At 41.6% G+C, this 24,708-nt stretch overlaps 1 protein-coding gene across 6 annotated transcripts in view; it reads left to right on the forward strand.

Moving 5' to 3' along the window:
• The window catches only part of LMO7 (LIM domain 7), a 214,108-nt gene that overhangs the window by 160,777 nt on the left and 28,623 nt on the right, over positions 1–24,708 (forward strand). For 3 of the 6 annotated variants that reach the window (XM_053665513.1, XM_053665515.1, XM_053665514.1), the window contains 9 exons: positions 2,198–2,450; positions 3,379–3,657; positions 3,944–4,144; positions 5,007–5,726; positions 6,737–6,766; positions 14,526–14,643; positions 16,735–16,877; positions 18,163–18,595; positions 20,609–20,917. In XM_053665513.1, the coding sequence (XP_053521488.1) occupies positions 2,198–2,450; positions 3,379–3,657; positions 3,944–4,144; positions 5,007–5,726; positions 6,737–6,766; positions 14,526–14,643; positions 16,735–16,877; positions 18,163–18,595; positions 20,609–20,917 (2,486 nt within the window). The remainder of the gene's footprint in view (positions 1–2,197; positions 2,451–3,378; positions 3,658–3,943; positions 4,145–5,006; positions 5,727–6,736; positions 6,767–14,525; positions 14,644–16,734; positions 16,878–18,162; positions 18,596–20,608; positions 20,918–24,708) is intronic. The other 3 variants (XM_053665516.1, XM_053665517.1, XM_053665518.1) reach the window with 2 other exon arrangements.

Consider the following 24,708-nt stretch of genomic DNA (forward strand, 5'->3'; position numbering starts at 1 on the left):
AGGGTGGGATCGAAGTCTTCCCAGCTCCTCGTTGGACTGGGCAACAGGTACATGGGACTAAAAGCAGAGGGCCACTGTCACCCTGCTGACTGACACCGGGCAAGGAGTTACAGACCTTGTTTAAAGAGTGTGGAAGTGAAGACTTGGTCATTATAACAACAGGGTAATAAAAAACTCTGGGGCCACCAGGATGGTAAACCTTTTTTTATGTGATTAGTATATTAAAGTTCTGCTGCCTACTAGGTTACCATCCAAAATTGATGGTCACCACAACTTAGGATAATGCTGTTAGGTTAACAGAATTACAAAGTCAAATTCCTTAGGTTTATATGAAACTTTTATATCAAGGATATTTGCCTACTCTTTAAGGCTCTGTATTAGACTCAAGAATAAAAAAAATTAACTTTAAAAATTCATGTCATGTACAACATGCTGACTATAGTTAACACTGTTATATGGTATATATGAAAGTTGTTTAGAAAGTAGATTCTAAGAGTTCTCATCACAAGAAAAAAATTTTACTTCTTTTGTATCTACACGAGAATGATAGATGGTGACTAAACTTGTGGTCATCATTTCACAGTATATGTAAGTCAAATCATTCTGTATACCTTAAACATACACACTGTTTTATGTCAGTCATATCTCAATAAAAGCAGGGAAAAAGTTCCAGAGTAGAGTAATCTCTTTGTGTATTTAAGATTTTACATGTACAGGCTGACTGGGTAGCTCAGTGAGTTAGAGCATTGTCTCAATATGCCAAGGTCCCAGGTTTGATTGCGATCCCTGGTCAGAGTAAATATAAGAAGCAACCAGTAGATGAATAAATAAGTGGAATGACAGATCAATGTGTTTGTCCCTCTCCTGTCCTCTCTCTCTAAAAAATAAATATGAGTAAATAAGTACATAAAATATTTGACATGTACAAATTTTGGCAAGAATTAAGACATTTCTCTCATTTCCAAAAAAAGTACCATTTGTTTGGAGGTAGTAGAAACAAATCAAGCACCAGATGATGGACTATAAATCCTCCTGGTCAGAGTTGCTTACATTTCTCCCATTTCTCCCTGCCTCCCTTCACCCTGTCCAGGGCTCAGGGTCACATAGCTGCACGTGAAACCACTTCCTGTAGGCCCTTCTCAGAGTTATTTACTGTAGACTGCTGCCAGGGAGGAGGGAGGGGACAAGACGGCCTTTAGTTCAGGTTAACCCTGCAGGCGCAGTGTGCTGTGCTGGGTGCTTATACTTTGCAGGTGCTCAGGGACTGTGCTGTCAGCCTCTGAGAGCCCTGGTGGAGAGCAAATTGCAGGAACCAACTCCTTCACAAGTACACAGAGGCAGGAAGGAGGAAAGGGCAGGGAAGGGGGACAACTTAGCTTGGATCCGCAGTTGTGTTCTGTACCTCTTTTCTCCTCATCTCCTCATCTTTAAAAGAACACATTTATTTACTTATTTTTAAGAGAATGGGTTATATTTGTATCAGGCTGACCTTGAGGTCTATTGCAATGTATTCTTGTGAATTTGTGATTAAATAACTTTGTATCAAAAATATTATGTCATGGCCACCCTTAGGGAAAAAAAAAAGCCTTGGTTTCTGTGTTGTCATTTAGGTATGAACTTGACATTCCTTTGGGACTTTAGAAGTCACGTGGTCCAATCTCATATCTAATGTGGGATTCTTGCTTATAGGCATCTCAGAAGGATCTGCTAAACCTCTTTGAGATCTCTTGTGGTTTTTGCTTGTTTTTCGATGTCCTCTCTTATTTCTTGCCTCACAGAAATTTCAGATGGCTGCATGCCTTGTTTTAAATTAAAATAGAATTACTTGTATATCTCAGTTTAAGTGTCTTTTATTGACTTGTATTATTAGGTTTTATTGACATGTATGCCATCAGCAAATTTCTGAAAAATTATGGGGACAAAGAAATTTAAGGAGAAAAGAAGTTCAGCTGTAAATTGGGACTTTTTCTGCTGAGGATGTGCAACAGTGAAAGAATGTACCACACACGCCTCCAGTATGCAAAGCAAGTTCCTCCTAATGGATCTTATCACAACTTCATGACAAATTTCTAAAAATATTCCCCGCAGTTAGCAGTGGAGCGCTGGGTTTCCAAGGGAAAGACAAAGCAGGGGCGCTGCGTGGGCCTTTGTCGGACGATCGGGAGAGTGAAGCCAATTCTTGTGCCTTGTTTTATAGGTTGTGAAAGTGACACAGATTCTGAATTTACATTCAAAATGCAGGATTTTAATAAAGATGATATGTCCTATCGGAGGATTTCAGCGATTGAACCAAAGTCCGCTTTACCGTTCAATCGCTTCCTACCCAACAAAAGCAGGCAGCCGACCTATATGCCGGCGCCCCTGCGGAAGAAGAAGCCGGACAAGAATGAGGATAACAGAAGGAGCTGGGCAAGCCCAGTCTATGCGGAAGCAGAGGGAACATTTCCAAGGTACTGGGGTGTAATCTGATCATTGAGTTTTAAAATTTCCTATGCTTGCGAATTTGCTGGGACATGTAAATGTGGTGAAAGCAATGGTTCCTAAACAGTATTTCATAGATAAGGTTTTAAACATCATTAATTAAAATGTTTTTCTCCTATATTTTTAGTTAGACATAGCTTGAAGATATTTCTTCCATTTTAAAATGTCAGCAGTATGATTTGCCAGTTCCGTTTTTAAACGCTTGCCTTTGGCCTTAGTGGTGTCTTTCATGATTATTCCTTGAGAGCTCTGCTGTGTTGCTCTTCACCCCTTTTACTCCCCTGTGTTGCTAGATCTCAGTGGACATAGAAAGAATCCTTTAATTTCTCAGCAAATTAGCAGAGCAGGGTGTGACTTTTCAAATCCAGCTTCTTATCAGAAGGAGGCACGTGGCTCTGAAAGTGGACCGAACTTCATGGATGCGTGAAGGTTGCCTGATGTAGTTTTGGATGACTTAGCCAACTGTAGATCCCAAGTGAGAAAGAGGCTGGGGAGTTCCATCTCCAAAACACTCCCTCCTCACTCTCATTTGCAAGTATTTTCTCCTCCTGACCCAGTAGCCGCTGGGTATACAAACTGAACAAGTTAGAAAAATATCTCCTGGATCCGAATGTCTGTTCTGTTGATTTTAATACACAAAGTAACCCTCCAAATTGTATGCAATTTGTCTCTTTTAACACATTATTGTCTTTGGCCCTTCCATAGCAAGCTATGCTCTAATTAAGATGAGATGCTGTGATAATACCTTAACTTTGTTCTAGGAGCTGTAATGATGAGAACGGAAATTAATTTGCTTCATTTTCAGTAGTATAAACTTTGTGAGCCAGAAAGCATGTCTCTTGTATTCTGTCACAAAATGCTCACACGATATCTTACCTGGTTGGATGTTTTGAACAGTAACGAGAGGAGAACTTGGGGCACAAACATGGAGCACTGGCCAACAGTACAAGAAACTTCGATCTCCTCTTGTTACTTGGAGGAGGAAGAAGAAAAGACAAGCATACCCAACATTGTAAAGGATGATCTTTATGTGCGAAAGCTAAGTCCCATCATGCCAAACCCAGGGAATGCTTTCGATCAGTTTCTTCCCAAGTGTTGGATCCCAGAAGATGTGAACTGGAAAAGAATAAAAAGGGAAACTTATAGACCATGGTATAAAGAATTTCAGGGATTCAGGTTTGTCTTTATGCATGTTTCTGTCAGTCTAGTGTTCACTCGGTACCCTGGCTGGGGTGCATTCTGTTTGTGCTTTTTACCAAAGAGACACGTTAGCTTCCCTCCAACATCTGTAGAGCTGTTGTAACTGGAAAACAAAAGCTATTTAAATTTCATCTTTGGAATCTGGATTGCCACAGCCCTTTTCTGTACATAGTCATAGCTTGACATACGTTCAGTTACATTTTTCTCCACTTCTTTGCCTTCTTCCCTCTCTCCTCCTTTTCTCTGCCTCATTCCATGGTAGGAAGAATTCAGACTCTGAGGATGAGGATTCAGGCTCTGATGGAAGCTCTGCCATCTTTAGTAGGATACAAAAAGCAGAGCATAGGCTAGATGGAAGCTGCCAGAGACGTTCACTCTTGATGGAACTAGCTACCCACCGAGCCAGGAGCACACGGGACACCTGTACAGCCTGGAGAACCAGCAGTGCTTCAGATGAGCCCAGGTGTCCCTGCCTGCACGCACCTGCCCGCGCTGGGTCTGGCTTGCAGCACCTGTGCCAGCTTCTGCTGCTCCGTTAACCTCTGACCTTGATGTGCTGAATCATGAAACCGTCCTCACTCACTGCTTAGTATAGAAGCATAATGTAGAACATATTTGCTTTCTGTGTGGGCATGTGAGCTTGGAAGTCCATAGGATTAAATATTTTTTGACAGAATTATATGTAAGATAGTATAGAGTCACATGTGGTATAGGCAGTTCTTTGGGAAAAAGATTTCTAAAAGGCTTTGGGGAAAGTGGACCTAAGTTTACAGTTGTGCCGCATGTGGTGATGTAGAAAAGGAAAATAACTTTTAGATGAACACTAGGACAGGCAGGTCTGGTGGGCAAATGCAAAGAAAATAACCATGGGAGGTCTTTTAGGTGGCTTCAGAGCATTGCAGTTTTAAATTTCTGCTTCCTGTCGGTGCCCACTGCATGCAGTGCTTCATGACCAACTTGCACCTTTCCAAGGTCATGGCTGCTTCTCTGGGGTGAGAAGGAGGTCAGTGTGGCTCATGGAGTGAGGGAGAGGTGAAAGCGAGTGTTGGGTTGTGTCTCAGGGAGGTGTGTGTAGTCTGTCCCATCATTTGGCCTTTGCGATGCCCACTTTTTCTGAGAATTACACTCAGCTTGTGTTTCTTTAAGTGGTGTGTCCAGCAAAGTCATGGGGGATAGCATAAATGCTAGTTTTTCTTCCATGGGGGAGCCCCTCCCATGCCCCCTACAATAAAACAATAATGGCTAGTTGGTCTGCTACCTAACGACCTGTTCTCCTTCATAAACTTAATAAGATTCTCCCTTCCTTTTTCTTTTCTATGCTTCAGTCAGTTTTTATTACTTCAGGCCCTCCAAACGTATTCTGAAGACATCTTATCTTCTGAAACAAATGTCAGAATCGATCCCACTGCTGGCCCAAGGCTCATAACACGCAGGAAGAATGTCTCTCATGGGCCAGGGTCTAGAAGAGGTGACTCTGAGATGTCATTCCTTGATCCTGACTTGGAGAATGACGATTTCTTTGTCAGAAAGACTGGGGCTTTCCGCGCCAATCCATGTGTTCTCCAGGCTTTCGAAGACTTCAGGAGGTTTTCCGTGCAAGATGATCCTATAGAGCGAGACATAATTCTGCAATGTAGGGAAGGGGAACTTGTACTTCCAGATCTAGAAAAAGATGACATGATTGTTCGCCGAATCCCAGCACAGAAGAAAGAGGTGCCTCTGTCAGGGGCCCCAGACAGATACCAACCAGTCCCTTTCCCGGAGCCCTGGACTCTTCCTCCGGAAATTCAAGCAAAATTTCTCTGTGTACTTGAAAGGACACGCCCATCCAAGGAAGCAAGCAATAGCTGTAGAGTATTAGTTCCTTCATATCGGCAGAAGAAAGACGACATGCTCACTCGTAAGATCCAGTCTTGGAAGCTGGGGACACCTCTGCCTCCTATCAGTTTCACCCCTGGGCCCTGCAGTGAGGCGGACTTACGGAAGTGGGAGGCCATCCGGGAGGCCAGCAGGCTTAGGCACAAGAAACGGCTGATGGTGGAGAGGTCAGAGTGTGTTCCTGCAAGGATTTTGCTTATAATGGATGGTCTTGTGTAACTTTCCTTGTGTGAGAAAGTGGCATTGTACGAGTATTGCCTGACTGCATGTAACGAGCCATTTGAAGCAGCCTCTAAAAATTTATTTTGCTTTGAGAAACCTTTGCACACATTGTGGAAAAAATGAAATTCCATATTTGCACAGCTCTGAAGCAGCTCTTTGAGGCCAGTTTAAGAAGGTGTGCCCACAGTCCTTGCCTTTGGCCTTAAGGAAGACTGTGGTAGTATTCCGCAATATGGTGTTTCATGAAAGTGTTTTCCGATTCCGTTTATAGAGTTTTATTCTCGTGTCCAGGCGTTTCTGAAACAGTCTGGTTGTAGTTTGGTTTTATGTGCTTTTCATTTTGGAGTGTGTGATTTTTGTGTAAAAATTTCCCTTAAAATGTGGCATTGCAAGTTTAATTTAACTTGATTTTGGTTTTTGTTTTTGACCTAGGTTTCTCAGACTGTCAGTGTGTGACTTTGTACATTTACCGTTTAAAGTTCAATGCAAACTTTATTAAAATGCATGACTATTATTTGCTGTCTGCTAAATTTTACATGTCTGTAATTATGGCCATTTCTATAATAATGAACGCATTTATGCTTGTGTTATGCAACTTGATGTTTGAGGAATGTTCAGGTGGTTGAACTCTGGGGTGGACAAATATGATTAGGTTGAATAAAGTTTGTAGATGCAAATCTCACTTTTTATTAGTTCCTGGCAACAGAAAGCTTTTTATTTTGGATTTTTTAGTTCATGCTAAATCGGGAAACTCTTTATCTTGCTTAATGTGAATTCCTTGAGATGTAAGATCAATGGGAATCTGAGGCGTGATCAAGGATGGGACTGAAGAAGCAACCTTTTGAGATTTGTCCATCTTTTGTTAGGCTCTCAAGATAAAAATGTTGACTACTTAAAAAAAAAACAACACACTGGGGAAAATGGATTTTTAACTTTTGGTTTTCTGATTTCTTAGACTCTTTCAAAAGATTTACGGTGCCAATGGGTAAGTTTTGTGGTTTGCAGCGGGAGAGGAACCTCTGCAGACTGTCTGTGCTCCGTGTGCTGCCTTACTGCACGTGTCTCCTGGCATGCCACTAAACGGGGTGCTCTGGGCCATGCATGCGATCTTAAAACGGGGTATTTTTCTTAATTTGGCGACCTAATTCAGGCAAAGCGTCCGAGTGCCCACTGCATGCACTGCTATAGCACCGCAATGGGGTTGTTTGATCAGAACTTCAATGTTCAGGTCTTGTTTCCTTCCTTTTTCTTTTAGGAAGCTGATTAAAAGTAGCAAAAGCACTCACACATAGGGTTAAGTGTATTTATTTTGGTATTTGAATACGACATAGGCCTAAGTTTTTATTTCTGGATGTTGGAAACCATGTAAGTGTAGTTTAGAAAAATCTATGATGGAAAGAGGATATTAGCATTTACTCTGAGGTGGGAACACACGCAGCTGGTATTATCTATATACTCCTACCTCACGGGGTGCTTTCTCAGTTTGGTTGGTGAATGCCATTAGTCTTCCTTTAGAAGGAGTTCAGAACATCTTCAAGACTGCTGTGTTATAGTCAAATTGGCCTGCCAAAACTGCAAAAATTAAAATCCTGGTAGTTTCCAATATAATTGCAAGGACCATATTTATAACTAATTCTTAATTATTGACTACTTTATAGTTAAAATTTTTTAGTTACCAGGTAGATATTAATTATTATGTAAATGATTTTCTGGAAATATTTTGTTTCCAGAATGACAGTGTTAAAAATAAATACCACTTTTATGACATACGGATTGTGTAAAATAGTTTGTTCTTAGTGAAAAATAACCAGGTGGCCCCATATAAATATTTCCTATCAAAGTTTTTGTAATATTGTGAATCTAACTGTTAATATTTTTTATCAGGAAGTAAACGTAAGTGTGTTAGTATTTTAATCTTGATTTTTAATCAAGTATTTCAATTTTAAGGCCTAAGACTTAGTAGCTAAGTGTCTTTATTGAGATTTATTTTATCTCTAAGATTCTCTAGTTTTGATAGCTTTGGAATAATTTGATAGTGTAGAGATCTTGGAAGTTACTAAAATTACTATTTAAAACAAATAACCATTCTGGATGTCAAAAGCGTAACTGAACCACGGGAACTAATTTGCAAGTACTTCTCAGTCACTGATTTTAAAAATCAGGCTCCCGTCATGCTGTGAATGCGCCACGCAAGGGCGTGTTATTCCTCTCCAGCGCCTCAAGTGCTTACGGTATTCCCATCAGTGGGCATGAGCGTGGCAACTTCAGCATGATGCTTAAGCATCTGCTAACCCTGATTCATCCTGGGAATGCTGTTTTTGACTTGATGAAAAAATCTCTTTGCAGCTTCAAGCATTTTGAATGATAACTTGCAGAAGAGTTTTCATTGGTAAACAAGACATGTCCAGCTGTTTCAATGGCTGTACAAGTTCCTCTTTAGGGATACATTATATAACCAGTTTAAGAAAAGATAGAAACCAAACACCAAGGCTCAGAAGGCTAAGGATTTTTCTGGGCTATTGCTAGTGGCAGCAAATGCCTCCTGTAGACTATCTAGAGATCGTTGCTTGCGTGGTACAGCACTTGTTTTAAAAGTGATTTGGTGCCAAAGCAACAGCACAAATAAAGATTGTCTGTAAATTGAGATTGATGAATAATGCTTGCCTTGTCAAATAATGGAAAGAAACAAATAGAAATATGTCTTCACAAAACTCAAATGCGTTTTAGACCACTGGAATCAAAATCTATTATATGGTATTTTTTCTATATTCTGTCAGTTACCAATATTTTTCTTAAATTGATTTGCATTGAAAGCAAAAAAATTCAGTTGACTATAGGCTTCTAATCTGGAACTTGTTTCATGTTTATAAAGGTGTTTGTAAGTGTTTATAAATGTAAAAGAACTGATATTTCTGGGTGACATTTCTCTGGACATAATGTATCTTCTCAAGCTTGGAATACTTACCTAGAAAATCATTTTTGTTCACCATCCTGTGGTTGAACAATAATGAATACTTTCTTTTTGGTAAGGACCTGGCTAAAGAGAAAAGGGCATTACCTTTTGAAGTCTTGGATTATTAATTTCTGGCTTGCTTTTTATTCGGCATTTAACCCCACCACTTTATTTTTGATAAGATGCTTTGTATGTGGCAGCCTCTCCTCACACGTGTGCTTTCATGTTGCATGGACTCACGTCTGTATGGTTTTGTGACATTCGAAGATTTGGTCACGACGCTTCTTGGCGGGAGCTCTGATGACAGAAATTTGTAAGGGCACCCAGATCCAATTTTATAATATGATTAAGCCATTGAATCTGCTGCCAAGCATCAACAGGAAATGAATATTGATTCAAGGTGAAGTTGTAATCAAAGGCAACTAAGATACCTACATCTCACCTGTGGGTTTTGGCTAAAACTGTCTTCAGAACTGTAAGGACACATAAGACTATAAAAAGGAAAATAAAGTTGATGTGAGTTACTTTCTGGGAATTTTGCCCTTGGGAGACATTTGGCAATGTGTGCAGACATTTTTTTATTGGCACGCTGGGTAGGCTGTTGAGAAGACAGATGTTGCCCTGGCATCTAGCGCCTTCATAGCCAGGGGGGCTGCTAACTGTCATTCAATATGCAGGGTAGCCGCCAACCACACGTGACTTTCTGGCCCCCAAATGTCAATAGCACTGCTAGCTTACCTAGAAACCCTGACTTAGGCTATAAACCTGTAATTGAAAAGTCTCTTTTACATTGTGTATCATTCTCATTTATGGCAGTTCTAAAGCCTCGAACCCAGGTTTTAGTATTGATTACTCTCTAGAGAATTCCTACAACACCTAATGGAGGTACACAGAGTGGGTCAAAAGTCAATTTACAGTTGTTCACATGGAAAATAATATAATAATTAGCAATAATGCAAGGATAAGCTGTGTTTCGCATACCTACAACTGTAACCTATTTTTGCCCCATCCTGCATCTGAAGGTACATTAATAAATATATTTTTATCTTCCTCTGAAGGTTGGGGCCCCCTAATTTAGCGTCATGGAATTTCTATTTGCCCCATAAGGTTATCAGTGGTTTTTATATTAAGGAAATTTTGCTACGCCTTGGTCCTTTTTAATCCTTTACTCCTTAGATAGTTATCTATAAATGTTCTAAAATTGAACACCATAAAACCAGTCCAGAAGTTCCAGGAGAGTAGCAGTTGATTCGCATCATGGGAGAAAAACATAAGATTTTAGTAATACTGTTTTATAATCTATACCTTCTTTCCCCTTCTTTCTTTCTTTACTCTAAGTGCTATTTAAAATGCTAAAAATGCAACACACGTTAGACCTGTTTTTTTTTTAAGTCTAAATTGAAGCCTTTTCAAATACAAAGGTGACAATTAAATGAATTGTAGGAATTGTGATTGGCTAGTGAATAGTAATTCATTCCACAAGACATGTTAGAGCTGTGTAGACTTTTATAGTTTTCCCAAACAGGTTTCGGGGGACTGTCTCTGGTGCCCGTCTTATTTTCTGTGAGGTGGACGGGTGGGTGGGTGTCACGCATGTTTCAGAAACCCTGAGAAAGCGAACAGACGCTGCAGCTTTCCCCAGGACGGCCGCTCTGAGTGGCAGAACTGGACTGAGGGTTCTGTGGACTGAGATAATCCTGTAGGCTGCTTGGCACACGGTGAGCCCTCAGAAGTTTATTATGCTGTTAACTCTGATAAGGAAAGAAAGAATTCTTTGCGATCTGGCTGAAACACTCCTGCACTCCAAAAGTTCTAGATTGTATCAGTGTGGCCCGGGGTGACCTCTCTCATTTGAAACTGCTTTGGGAGTTAGTTTTCAGAAGATCCCACACAGTTATATTTGCCTTAGTAAGACTAGTTGGTGCATGGCACCAGGTGATTATTGAAAAGCAGTCGTCATAACCTGGCCCGCGTCTCCTGACATCTCCTCCTTTCCCAGCAGAGGAGGAGCTGAGGCTCAGAGAAATGAAGTGATGTTAGGTGGGGGCTGAAAACTGGTGCAGGCTGGGAGCCCTCGCTGCCTGCCTCCTCGCAGGGTCTGCCTCAGCCTCTATGGGAAGCACTCAGGCTTGTGTCGGTAATTTTATGCAGCTCTGGGAACCCACGGAGCTCACGTTGCTGCCTTATGCCAGGACTTGTCTGCTCTGCCCGGCGCTCACCTCACTTTGTTCCCATTGGGCACTGCCTGTGTACCAGCCTCCATGATGTGAGCTCTCCAAGGACCACGCTGCCTCTGCCGCGATGAGTGTGTGTTCTGAAAAGACACAGGTTAAGGTTTTGTGGTGCAGGAGGAGGAGGGCTTAGAGAGCACTGATGGACATGGGTAGGCCAGTGGAGACCATCCAGCCTTCCCCTCCCAAAAGATTAATATAACATTTACATTGCATTTTCATTCGGGACTGTATATCACTGCATGTTTTAAACATCCAGATTCCCCTTGAGCTCAGCTCTTGAAATTTTTTCTTGCCCCTTTCTAGTGAGTCTGTTACAGTATTAGCTGAAATAGCTTTATTCATTGCAGTTACAAGTTAGGTCATATTCTCGAATTCACAAAAATCAGTTTTATATAGTCATACCCAGTTAAGTAATATTACATTAATAGATCAATGTGCAATTTCATATCTAAATTCATATATTTCCTATGTGTAATCTTTCTGTAGCCTTTAATAAATCCCGTAAAGCTTTCTTTGTAAAACTTTGGGAGTCATAAATTCTCACGAAAAATTAGAGACATTTCAAGTTTATTTTGCTTGATTAAATATGATAAAACATTCTTCATTCTTACCATGGATGTTAAATGAGTGTGTCCTCCAAGCAACGCGTGAGCCTGGAAGGAGCTAGGTCAGTGTGCACGCTTGTGCACGCACCGTACACACCTGCGCTGAGCTTTAAATGCCACGAGAAAGGTAGAGCTTTAGCACTGGTAGAGCTATAGCATGGAGCAGCAGGGAAGACTGTACCAAAATGGTAGAATATTATCCTGATCACTAATACGTTTAGGAGCACCTGCCACGGGCTGGGTACTCTTTGAGGCATAGATGGTAGCGGCAAACAGCCCAGAAAGAACTCCTGCTTTGTAATTTTATAGGGCAAGTCAGGTGATGTCTACATAAACATACATTTCAGATGGCAACATATATGCTGTGGAGAAGGAGAGGAAGGAAAACAGTGAGCCAAGGGTGAGGGACATTGGCTGTTTTTTGTAGCATGGTCAGGGAAGGAAATGCTGAGGTAACATTTAAGCAGGTGACTGGGAGTGAGAGATTAAGCCCTGTGCATATTTGGGTGAAGAGCTCATATTTGAGCACGAACAAGGAAGGCAGTAGGCTGTAGCCAAGCAAGCGGGGAAGAGCATTTCGGGAGATGAGGGCAGAAAAGTAGGTAGGGACCAGGTCATGGTTGGGCCTTGTAAGTCTTGGTAGGGTTTGTGTTTAACTTGAGTGAGATGGGAAGGAACTGGTGGGCGTTGAGTAGAAGCATACCATGATCTGATCGCAGTTTTGAAAAGAATACACGGTTGGTCAGGAAGAGGTGGAAGACGAATTATTGTAGTAATAATAGTAATACATACAAGAGCTGGGAGGGCCTGGACCAGGATGGTGACGGTGCAGGTGGTGAGAAGTGGTTGTATCCTAGATGTATTTATTTAGAAGGCAGAGTGACAGGATTTGCTGATGGGATCAGCGACCATGTGTATGTGAGAGAAAGAGAGGAGTCTGGGATGGCTCCAAGATTTCTGGCCCGCAGCCTGTGACGCTGGAGTTGACTTTTATTGACATGAGGAAGATGGCAGATGAGCAGGGTGTAGGATGGACAATCGTGTTTTTGGTCCGTGGCAAGGTAACTTCGAGTTGCCTGTTAGACAACTGCAGTAGAATTTGCATATACCCATCCGGAGGTTAGTCTAGCAGGATTCCTGAGGACAGAGGGCCATTTAAGAAGGCACATGTACTGACGAAGGGCTTCTGAGAGGAGGGAGCAGTTCAGGAAAGAGCTGCACTGCATCTGGAGGCTGGGCGATCATGGAAGAAGCTTTTTAAAAAGTCTAAGTAAGAGTTGACTATGCTCTGATCTAGGGTGTTGGCAGTGGAAATGGAAAAAAAAGACACTGAGTAAGAGGACTTGATAACTAATTGAAAGTAGGAAGGAGGGAGAGGCAAAGGTAAAAAATGCTTCTTTGGTTTCGAATGTGGATGGTCGGAGGGCAGGTTACACCACTCAGAGCACAGGAAGAAAAGCAAGTTTGGGGACAGGGCTGAGTTTGGCTACATCAACAATAGCCATATGTTTTGTGAGTTACTGCTTACAAAATCCTATTTGATATTCTTTCAATTGGTCTTTTTACAATTTAGGTGCTTAGGGATATCCATGCAGAGATGTTAATCTAATGAGCAATTGTAATTGAGTTAAAGGAGGGAACCTGCCCTCGTCCATACTTTTGGGGAGTCATTCGCATAGAGGTCATAATTGAATTTGCGAGCTAGCCAAGGGCGAGCATGTTATAAAAGAAATGTAGCGATGGTGCTTTGACTGGTGTAGCTCAGTGGATTGAGTGCTGGACTGCAAACCCAAGGGTCGTGGGTTCAATTCCCAGCCAGAGCACATGTCTGGGTCCCCAATAGGGGGCATGCAAAAGGCAACCACACATTGATGTTTCTTTCCTTCTCTTTCTCCTTCCCTTCTCCCTCTCTAAAAATAAACAAATAAGATCTTTAAAAAAAAAAGACACGTAGCAATGGCAAAATCCTGGGGAAGGCAAAGTTTAGGGCCCCGAGAAGGGTTCCTTACAATGAAATAAAAACAGAAGTACATTATGAAAGATTTATAGGAAAGAGCATTTTGGGCATCCCACCTTTAAAAGCTCTGTCTCTCTCTCTCTCTCTCTCTCTCTCTCTCTTCACTCATTCCTACCTGCTCTTCAGTATTCAGATCTGACTCCTTCTCTTTTTTCCCTCAGTCTCATCATCTCCGGTGCAGCTCACCCCACCTCTTCCTAGGTGCCCCCACATAGCACACATGGGCATCGTCCAACACCCCACCCTGCTCACTGGTTTCTCATCTAGACTGAGTCCCAGAGAGCTGACCCTCAGTCCATCCTCATGGCAGGGGTCACGCACGGAAGAGATGGAAGCTGCCTCACTAAAAACGAGAACTGTAGAGGTTCTGTTACCACTGGGTACTAGAGGCCACCTGTGGTGTGGTGCTTTGAGAACAAGTCCAGTGTAACAGTGGGCAGGGCTTATAAAATCCTTGAGAAAAAGCAACGCATTTACTCGAGGTATTGAACTTGAGGAGAAAATATCAGGTAATCATTAAATTATTTAATAAGTGCCCAGAAAAGGCAGCCAAACCTTACGAGGTTATCATGGGGAGAGGTAGAAAAATAAAGACAAATGATTCTAGGGACTCATAATTGTCATTTTTCTGAAATAACTCTTGGATGCATAGAACACTGCAGATAGGAACTCTGGCTTGTTCTTATCAACTTGGGCAAGTTTACTTTAGCCATCTTGTGAAAGAACTCACACTCGAGTTGGTGCGAGGCTCTTGTTTCTGCGTTTTGGAAAAACACCATTTATCTCTGTAGTGCTGTTTCTGTGATATCATCACTGAAGCGTCTAGGTGTATGGCAGAAATTTAGGTGGAATTTCCAAGTATAAGCCCAACCTTCCAGTTTTGACCTTAAATCCGGTCATGTGAACCTTGCTTACCAAGGGCGTTGTTGTTACAGGAGTAAGTCCATGAGCGATGTCAGCGCAGAGGATGTTCAGAACTGGCGTCAGCTGCGTTACGAGGAGATGCAGAAAATAAAATCACAACTAAAAGAGCAAGATCAGAAATGGCAGGATGTGAGTACGCTTTATATTGGGAGATGGAAAGATGGGGAAAGTTTATTTGTTTGACGTTTCTGCTTCCCTGAAAAGAAAGTCAGCATACTCAAGAGAGAATTTTTCTTGCTATTAAAGAAGAACTCAGTCTTGTAGAAAATGTGATCAACTTCCTTTAAAGAAAGTTTTGAAACCTTTTTGTTTGATTACTGTTGTGTATTTTAAGTGAGACTTGTGGAAATACAGTAAGATGTGGATCTTCTAATATTCTCGAGTTCTTGAGTATGAGAAGCTGCTTCCTTGCAGGTTTGCTAACTTGTTGACTTGCTTTGGTGGTTGAGTTTGGGGTAGGACTATTACCGCTGCTTGTGGAAGGAAGAAACTTTGCTTAGGGCCTGGCAGAGTGGGGGGTCGGGGGCTCCAGCCCCGAGTCTTTCCTGGCATCAGCGAGGAGGGAGGGATGGGTCCTTAGAGTTAATAAAGGAGGTTGATAAGAAGTATGAACTGTAAGTCAGGGTAATATTTTGGTTGAAAGAGTAACTATATAAAATGAATTGTAATTAGGTGTTTTCACAGAGCTGTCATATATCAAGATTTCTCCGTGAATATTGACTTAATCTGTAGCTCCGTCCCTGCAGAGAAAAAGCCTGACCTATTGTGAAAGGGGTAATTGTTATAAACCAAAGGAGTGTAAAGAAATGCCATAAACTATACAGAGCAAACCCAAAGAAGTGTGGACATCTTTATGGTAATAGCATTTAGTAGTAGCATGAGCAAAAGGGCCAGGGAAGAGTAAATCTTAATTTTCAAAGGAATGAAAGTGTAAGTAATGAAGAAGAAACCCCTGTTGTGGCTACATTCAAAATTCAAGTGGCTGTTTTAGTTGGGGACTCAATTTAATTGTCAGGAAACAGTAATTCAGTGTCACTGTGCCAAAATACATGGTAAAAGTTTGGGTGTGAAAATAAGTATTGAGGAGTTATCCATTAGGTTGAGTCAGGTAAAAATTCTTTCTTGTTATCCTGTAGGACAAAATGCACACTGCTTTTGTTCTTTCTGAAAATTGTGCATATTGGTTTCAGGCCGTTTTTAAAGCAGAATGGCTTGGTCTGCCCCCAAAGGGTATAAATCAAATTTAGCTTCACAGGACCTGGGGGGTGAGCTTCCCTTTAGTCTGAGACGTTGGATCGGCTTGTACTTGGGCTGGAATGACACTAGCAGTTTTTAATATGGGATGTCTCTGTTTTGGAGGCATTGAAAAAAGTTGTACCATTCAAAATACCTTAAACCCCTGGGGGATAGCACCAGCTTAGACTGCGAGGGCAATTTAAAGCTGAGTTAGGTGATTGTCCTGGGTCCACCCTGCCAGGTGAGACTTCCATTCCTAGAAATAGGGAAACAGGTGTCCACATGTTCCCGGGTGACCTTCCTTATTGCCGCACTTTGAAGTCATGTACTTGAGTCTGGCCTTCCCAGTAAAGCCTTCCCAAGCCCCTGCCCAAGGTGGGAGCTCCTTTGGACCCTACTCTCTCAGCAGTCTTACCTCACTCATGGTTGAACCCTCAGTTACGTGTGTGTCTTTTCTTCTACACTGGGAGTTCCTGGGGAGGGGGAGGGCATCTGATTGTCTGTGGGCAGCCCCCCCCACCTCAAAGAGGGACTGAGCTCGGGGTCTGTTAAAGGGAAGACCCAGTGTGCACCCACGTGTCACCATTTTGCAATCATATTTCTTTTCCAGTTTCATTAGTGAAAAAGCGTCATTTCCTATAACAGCCAGATGATGGGAGTGGGATGAAAATGAACTTGAAACAGTTCCTGATCTTTCTGACCTGGTACCTAATTACAAGCGTGTAGCTTTCTTCGTAAAATGGGCAGGGAGGTAGGAAAACAAAAATGGGGACTATCTTATTAGGTCAGGTTTTTGAGGCAGACACATGAGATAAAGCCTTGGTACAGAAACGCTGGCTATAAAAAGCAGAATTAGGGCACCTTGGCATCAAGTGGAAGTGAATAGTTTCAGCTATGTAATGGGATACTCCGGGGCGCTCTCACTGCCAGAAAGGGTGTGTAGAAATTCAGGTATGTTTGTGTGATGTGATTTTCTTCTGTCAGGACCTTGCAAAATGGAAAGATCGTCGAAAAAGCTACACTTCAGACTTGCAGAAGAAAAAAGAAGAAAGGGAAGAAATTGAAAAGCAGGCGCTTGAGAAATCTGAGAGAAGCTCGAAGACATTTAAGGAAATGCTGCAGGACAGGTAACAAGGCTGAATGGATCTCGAGGTTGCAGGGGCCAGTGTGAGATGGAAATTTCGTGGATGTGTAGGGGGATTTAAGTGTGCGCCAGTACTGAGCTGTCACCAGTGAACGTGCAGTGAAACAGCACAGTATTGCTATGATAAATAGTGACTTGGAGGAGCAAAACAAATGCGAGCTAAATAAATATGCATTATTTCTTCGTTTTACATTGAATATTCACAGGCAGAATTGGGTGGTGTTGGCTATATTTGGTGCAGAAGATAAACTGTTTTTTCTCTTTTTTAAGTGAATTTAGGAATGGGATAGTCAAATAAAACCAGCTCTCATTCTAAATTGTGTAAGATATAATGAAGTCCTTTTTCATGTTTTAGTGGTATTTAATTAAAATTGTATTTTAAAGGAAGACCGTGTAAAAATAAATTGCAAGGGTTTATCTTTTGCAATGCAACTTAACAGAGTAAAAGGTCAAATTACAATTTCCCATGGAGCAGTTACTATGTGAAACCTTGGGCCACAAACAGGTGAGGGAGGTGGCAAATATGCTTTAAGGGAAATGTCAGGAAGGGAATGTGCTGTCAGGTGAAATGCAACAAAGCTCCTTTGTGTCCTAGAAGCCCATGGTAAACACAGGTTCACTCCCTTAAAGGCAGCACATTTAGCTCGAGAGTTGCTCCTTGCAAAATGCTCGAGATGAGACTGTTTCATCAGCCTCTCCCCAGGTATGAACGGCGACTTTTAATCTGTGATAATTGTCCATGCAAACTCTATGAAGCTGAATGAGGCCATATAAAAACTTGATCTTAATGGCAGTCTGCGTGTTTCATAGTCTTCTACTTTTGCTAAATTATTATAAATCATATACAGTAAACACAATCTGACAAGGAATCTGCATCCCTGGAGGGGTCAAACTGGTTGTCAGACAATTAGTAATAGGTCCGTTTTGGAAGAGTTATAAATTTGTGGATCAATTTGGTGAATAACTCCGTATTAAAATTTCCTAGTTTTCTTATTAAAATATGTTTACAACTTAAAAAAATATCCCTGTGAAGTATTTGAGAGCCTCTCTAAAAAAAAAAAATCAAGCTCATAATATTTCTTAGTGTGGCCAAAAATTTGACATGTATTTCTCCTCATACTCTGTTACCATTGTAATGCTTATTGTGTGTGGTTGGTAGTCTTTTGATTCCCAGTCCATTTTATATGTTAATTACCAAATTAAGATCCATCACTCCACCTTTGTGTGATAAATGAGTAACTTCGCGGTTATGGTGTGTTTCCGCCAAGGGAATCACGAAATCAAACATCTACAGTTACACCGAGGAGTAGAATGTATTCTGATGATGATGTATTGAATGAAGACAAGCTTCCCCCGGCACGAACAATGTCAGAAGCAAGTCCCCAGAGTGCGAGGGTAGAAGAGAAGGGAACAACGTTTCCTACAGAAATTCCTAAACAAGATTCGACGACTCTGGTGAAAAAAGAGGACACCCCAGCAGCTGACGTTCGGCGTCCTCCGAAAAGCCCCGTGGAAGAGCAGCGCCCAGCGCCTTTGTCTTCTCCGCGTTCACTGAGCACACGCTTGGAGTCGACTCGCGTTTCAGCTTCTCTCCCCAGAAGTTACCAGAAAGCTGATACAGCCAGGTTGACATCTGTGGTCACACCGAGACCTTTTGGCTCTCAGTCAAGGGGAATCTCATCGCTCCCGAGATCCTACACGGTAAAAAAAAAAGTGTTCTCAGTTCATTGACTCTCTTTTCATGAGCAGACTGTTAGGGTACATGTGCATAAGTTTGAGTTATATACATTTGGTATGTAAACTATACATAACACATAACACAATTTTAAGTTTAGCCAATATTGAATCTGTAGACATTGAATACTTAAAATACAGCAATGATGCAGAACTGAGTAAGCTTTAAATTCTATGAAAGTAGAGCTAATACATTTTGAAGAATGGATAAACTACAGTCCAAGGCAGAGCATTTATTTTTTTAGCATCAAATTTTCTCAGATATAGTTTTTATAAAGTATTAGGTTGAACTATATGAATTTATCAGTAGTCAGTTCTCTTATATTTATAAAACATCAGTTTCATATGGTGTAACCTGAACATTTTTAGGTTCTTTGTACAATTTTCTATTTTTCTCATTTCCCACTTTGTTAGAACTTGGTATGTTTGAGTATAGCTATTAAAATGTATCTCATATTCAAAAATTACATAGATATTTCTATTTATATTGGTATTAAAAATACACAGAATATGGAACCATATGCCCTGAGAAAATGAAGCAGTACCACCCACCCGAGAGTGGGCATATTCATTTTAATTATGTTAAAGGAACTAATACAGTCTTAAGATCATTGTTCAAATGAATCTAAAAGAGAAAAAAAAAATAAAACAATTGAAGTGAGGGAAGTTCGTCTAAACTAGCCAGGGAACTCCTTACTATTATCTTAAGTAAAATATAGGCATATTTGAAAACATAAAAGTTAAATTTATATGACAGACTTTTAACATATTCAAAAGATAGTTTATACACTTGGAAAAATATTAGTGAAATGTATTATAGATGTAGGGTCAATATCCTAAAGATTTAAAGTGGTCCTATACATTGTTAAAGAAAAAATAAATAGTAGAAAAATGGGCATAGAAATGAATAGCCAGTTCAGGAGAGAGGGAGTTTCAGTGGTTGATAACATAAAGCACCCAGGTACATGTTCAGCCTCATTAGAACAAGAACAAGGTGTACAACCTTTCACCCATCAGATTCAAAATGTGTAGAGTTGATAAGGATGCAGAGAAACACATTCTTGTACAGGGTCTGGCAGAAGTAATACCTGCTTGAGTGTGGTTGGTAGAGTATGTGAATGTCTTGCATGAGATGGAGAGCAATTTGAACATTGCATCTAAAGTGTCATATGGTGAGCTTGATTGTGATATTGTTATGTTACAGAATTACACGCTTATGATTTTGTAGTAAAAGATTTTGTCCTGGCTGGTGTAGTTCAGTGGATTGAGCGCAGGCCTGTGAACCAAAGCATCGCCGGTTTGATTCCTAGTCAGGGCACATACCTGGGTTGTAGGCCAGGTCCCCAGTATGGGGAGTGCAAGAGGCAACCACACATTGATGTTTCACTCCCTCTCTTTCTCCCTCCCTTCCCCATCTCTCTAAAATAAATAAATAAAATCTTTTTAAAAAAGATTTTGTAATAAAAAGGGGCATTATTTGTGCCAGTCCTTGTATATTACTTTGGGAATGTATTGCTATAATTAAAAAAAATTTTATATATCCCTTTTGTCCCAGCAAATCTATTTTTGGGAATCTGCCATAAAATTAAACATTCTGATTACAAAGATGTGTGGGTATTTGTTGCAATATTTTTGGAAGTGACAGAAAACTTTAGACAACTTTCAGTGCCTATCACAAGGGGAAATTGTAGATATCCGTACTGTAGGGTATTCAACAGTGAAAAAGAGCAGAGTCACATCCACTGACCCGGACTAATGCAAATGAGCAACGCAGGCTTCAGAGGTCTGCTTGTACCATGGACACTTTTGTGGAAAGAACTGCTCCCTCCTATGTATGTACACATCTGTTGGTGTGAAAGGATGCACTCCACGCTTTCCTGTGGGATGTATGTGCTACTTTTATAGTTTTAAAATATTAATGTATACATTTTAAAGTAGAAAGATAACAGTACCAAGTTTAAAATGATGTTTCCTGTTTAGATGGATGACATTTGGAAGTGTAATGGAGATGTAGATGGCGTTAAGAGAACTCAGTCCAGTTCAGTCAGCACCTCTGTGCAAAAGTCCGACCCGAGCCAGCTTGCTTCCAGCTCCTTCAGTGAAAGAGAGACCCCGACGTCAGGAGAGGGCGTGATGAGGTTGCCCTCTCCTACACCCCCCTTCTCATCTCTTTCCCAGGACCAGGCCGCCACTTCCAATGCCACATTATCTTCAACCTCTGGCCCCAATTTAATCACTGAGCTTGGAGAAGGGAGAAGCTCACCACAGACAGAGGTCTCCAGATCAAAGGTGAGTTTGGAAAGGTGTTTAACCACCTGTTCTCAGAAACATTATTGAAACTGGAACCCATATTTCTAACCCATGTTTGTACGCGATATAGTCGGTGACATGGGCTGATTATGTGGAATATGAGGATTGCATTTCATTTTGAACGGATCTTGGGGGAAGTAGGTCTCTTTCGATGCTGAGTTTGTGGATCCAGAGGACCCTGGGAGATGGGTGTGTTGAGACCGTTGGCCAGTGTCCTTGGGGCTTAGCTTGGTTTTCCTCCTGCTGCCCATTTCCGCAGCCATAGCCTTCACACACTAGTGCACAGCAGTCCCAGACTCAGGTACAGGCGCTGCTTAGGAGGTTGTGGACGCAGATCTAATGGGTAAATGGGTAATAAAGGCCCCTTCAGGGGAATGAACTGACCACAAAGAGAAATCGGTACACACATGAGGTGCAGGCCTCTAAGGATATGGCATTTATTTCTTTGTCATATTAACCTTTTAGTGACTTTCAACACTGATTTGTACTTTAGAAAGTCTAGAGTTTTGTACCACTCCTTGTCTCTTAATGGGAATACTGAGGGTTAGTTACAGTATGACAGTTGAGTACCTTAACATTTGGAGTCTAAACAAAATACACCATCAGATGAAGAATGACTGGAAGGAAGTATTTGTAGTTTTTCCTACTTAAAAGCCCCAAAGATGACTTAACAGAATTAATAGGTAATGAATGTTCTTTTAGTGTGTTTTACATGTAGGCTAAAGAGTTGTTCATTGTCTAGAATCTAGATCAAGCTTTTCTCTTTTAGAAAAAACCCTCGTAAGACAATAGGGTGTAGGAGACCCTTAGCAAGGAAGTGCTTCTGTGGTTCTTTAGCTCAGTCTTGCTGTCTCTGGTTCCTGTTTGTTTTCTAGGGAACAGCGAAGTATAGAACTTGACCTAAGTTATATTAATGAAGTAACTTTATGTGAAATAATTTCAAATAACACATTTAATTGGTATTATTAGATTTTTATTGGTACTATAAAACTTTATAACTTTAAGGCTGGTTATAAATTACTATGTACTTGAGAAAATTTGGAACTGTGGGAAACTACACAAACATATTACTGATGATGTCATCATTAATGGATAATCTTTGTTAACATTCAGGCTTTTTCCCATACATACTTACAAACATAAACAAAAAAAATCTTTGCAGCTTGCTAAAATAGTTATTTGTAAATTACTTTCTTAATTTTATTTTTGTTTTTATTTCATTATTTATTTTATTTTGTTTTTCAACTGCAGTTTACATTCAGCATTATTTTGTATTAGTTTCGGGAGTTCCACTTCATTTTTAAAGAACTGGAAATACGCAATTAGCATGATCAGTTTCAGTGGAGGAAAACAGCCTGTGTTGCCCTTGGGGAACACAAGCACCAGTGGATGAATAACAGAAACAGCAGCAAGGTGTCTTTTGTTTTGTGGGCCTGCACCTTTCAAACAGCAAAGCCAGCAGAGCAGCCGGACTAATGCACCAGCGCCAGGTGCAGGCAGCTCCCTCGGGGGGGGGGGGGGGACAGCTCACTGGCTGCGTCCCTGGATTAAGAAAAAGAGGCCAAGCATGGTGTGTGGGTGTGTGTGCCAGCTTATTGCAGGTTGCAGGAACCTGAGTTACCACGGCATGGTTTCGGGTTGCACCCTTAATGGTTTTGGGCTCCTTTGTCACCAAACCTGAAATGATAACTCTACTGAGCCAAATTAGACTTTATTTAACACGTGGAACCACTGGAATTCTTGACACAGTGGTGTGTGTCATACGGTGCCTTGCCTGTCCCTGAGGTGCTTGGTGATCACCTCTGCACTCTGAGGAAAGAAAGAGGCGTATGTGGCATCCCCCGCTCTTGTCCCCAAAAAGGACCTCACTGGCTTGGGAAAAGGGCTGAGAAGGCACAGTCGATGACTAATGTGTCAAGGGCATAGTTGACACTCCAAACTCTCGTCCAAACTCTAAAATAAATAGAGCGTGGTAGAACTGAGTGCCTTGGTAGTTTTCTAAGTGTTCTCCAGGCCTTCTTGTTCTTTACTTACACTTTTGCTAGTCGTGTCCTTTTACTTCTTCCTTCAGAGTCTTCCTCGACCTTACCCTTTTGCTTTCCTGCCCCCGTGGGGGTTCAGGCCCTCTCCTCAAATGCAGATGCTTCGTAAACAGGCACCTGTGATGTTGCATCTGCAAAGGCTGGCGTTTGAGTGCCCTGTGTGGTGTCAGGGTGGGCCCTGTCGCCTGGCTGCTGCAAAGCCTCCAGGGGTCTCTTCACTGAAGTGCAGGGCACACCAGGGAGCACTGAGGTCCCTTGTCACTGGCCCCAATGTCCCTTTGTAGTGCTGTTAACAGATGCTTGTTGAGTGATTAACATGTGCCAACCCCGGGCATCTCGAGGCCTCATCTCAGTCCACAGGGACCCTGGTATCACTGTTTCATAGCTGTGGTGGTTGAGGCATGGTGTGGCCTTGCTGTTTGTCCAAGGCAGGACACACAAGTGACTGAGTGGTGGTGTTGGGATTTGAACTTAGGCAGTCTGACTCAAGCTACCTAAACCACCCTGTATTGTGGGAAAGGGAGGGAAAATGGATGATCCAGCCACATGAGACTGCCTGCTTTTTCTTGAACACATCATAAATATGTGTTTTTATTTTTACCCCATTTAAAAATCTTTATTTCACCCATCTCTGTCTGTTGAAGAAGTCCCCCTGTTCTTTCAAAGCCCAGAAGGGTCACTTTCTTTGTGAGTCAAAATATCTCCTTCCCCTACTCGGAACTGAATTTCGCACCCTCCAAAGTTTCATTTGCTGACTTCATCCCTGTTCTGCGTGTTCCTTGTGTCCCTTCACTGGTATCGTTGGTGCCATCCTCAGCCTTGTGCATAGTTGGTAACTTAGTTATTTTCTGACTTGATGTGCATTTAAAGCCTTGGTTTCTAGGCTGAAGTATAAACTTGACCCAGTAGGTGATTTGGGTCCTTACAGGATCTTTAATGTGGGAATTTTGGGTGTTTTAGGAATGGAGGCACTGCGATGTTACGTAGAACTACTTTAAGGAAATGAGGCTGGGGGCAGAGGCTGGCTAGGAGCCTCTCACAGAATTGTGGCAATAAGATGGCTTATGCCATAAGAAAGGAAAGGTGTAATGAAGGGGAGGAATTACTGCGACCTCATTTTCTGCCTGCAGGAATTCCTCTGCCATCTCTGTGGGTTTTATTCTTTTCTATTCCCTGTTCTCCTTTTTTGTCTTGTTGCTTTACCTGTCTCCCTTGCCAACCCAGGCTACTAAGACAGTTCTGGGGGTGATGCTGAGCAGGGGGAGATAGTCCTTCATCCTCTTCCAACTGCTCGCAGAGGTGGCTTTCATAACTTTCCCCCCAAATTGGTGTCACCCACAGGTGTTCATTTTATTTTGTTCAGTCAGGGTTCTCTATCCTCAGATCCCATCCAAACCCTCCTTTTGTAATATCTGCCCCAGATTTTTTAAGACAATACCCAGATATAGGCGGATAAGTGTGGAAGGAAGGAAGCCATTCACGTGTCTGTGTCCTGACCCCTGAGCCGATGATAAATGCCCCCTTTCATAACACCCAGGGCTTTTCTTAGCACAGCTTCATACCAGTCATTTTATTTGCTTGTCACTTTCACTAGACCTGACTTTCTGCGAAGGCAGTTAACAAGCCTGTCTTGCTGGCTGTTAGTCGCACAGTGCCTGGACCTGTATTTGTTGAATGCTGACTGAGTTCTGTTGGCTTTAGAGCTGTGTATGTGAGCGTTAAATAGGA

The sequence above is a fragment of the Artibeus jamaicensis genome, unplaced genomic scaffold (genome assembly GCF_021234435.1).
Source record: "Artibeus jamaicensis isolate MK-2021 breed Jamaican fruit bat unplaced genomic scaffold, CSHL_Jam_final contig_415, whole genome shotgun sequence".
NCBI lineage: Eukaryota > Metazoa > Chordata > Mammalia > Chiroptera > Phyllostomidae > Artibeus > Artibeus jamaicensis.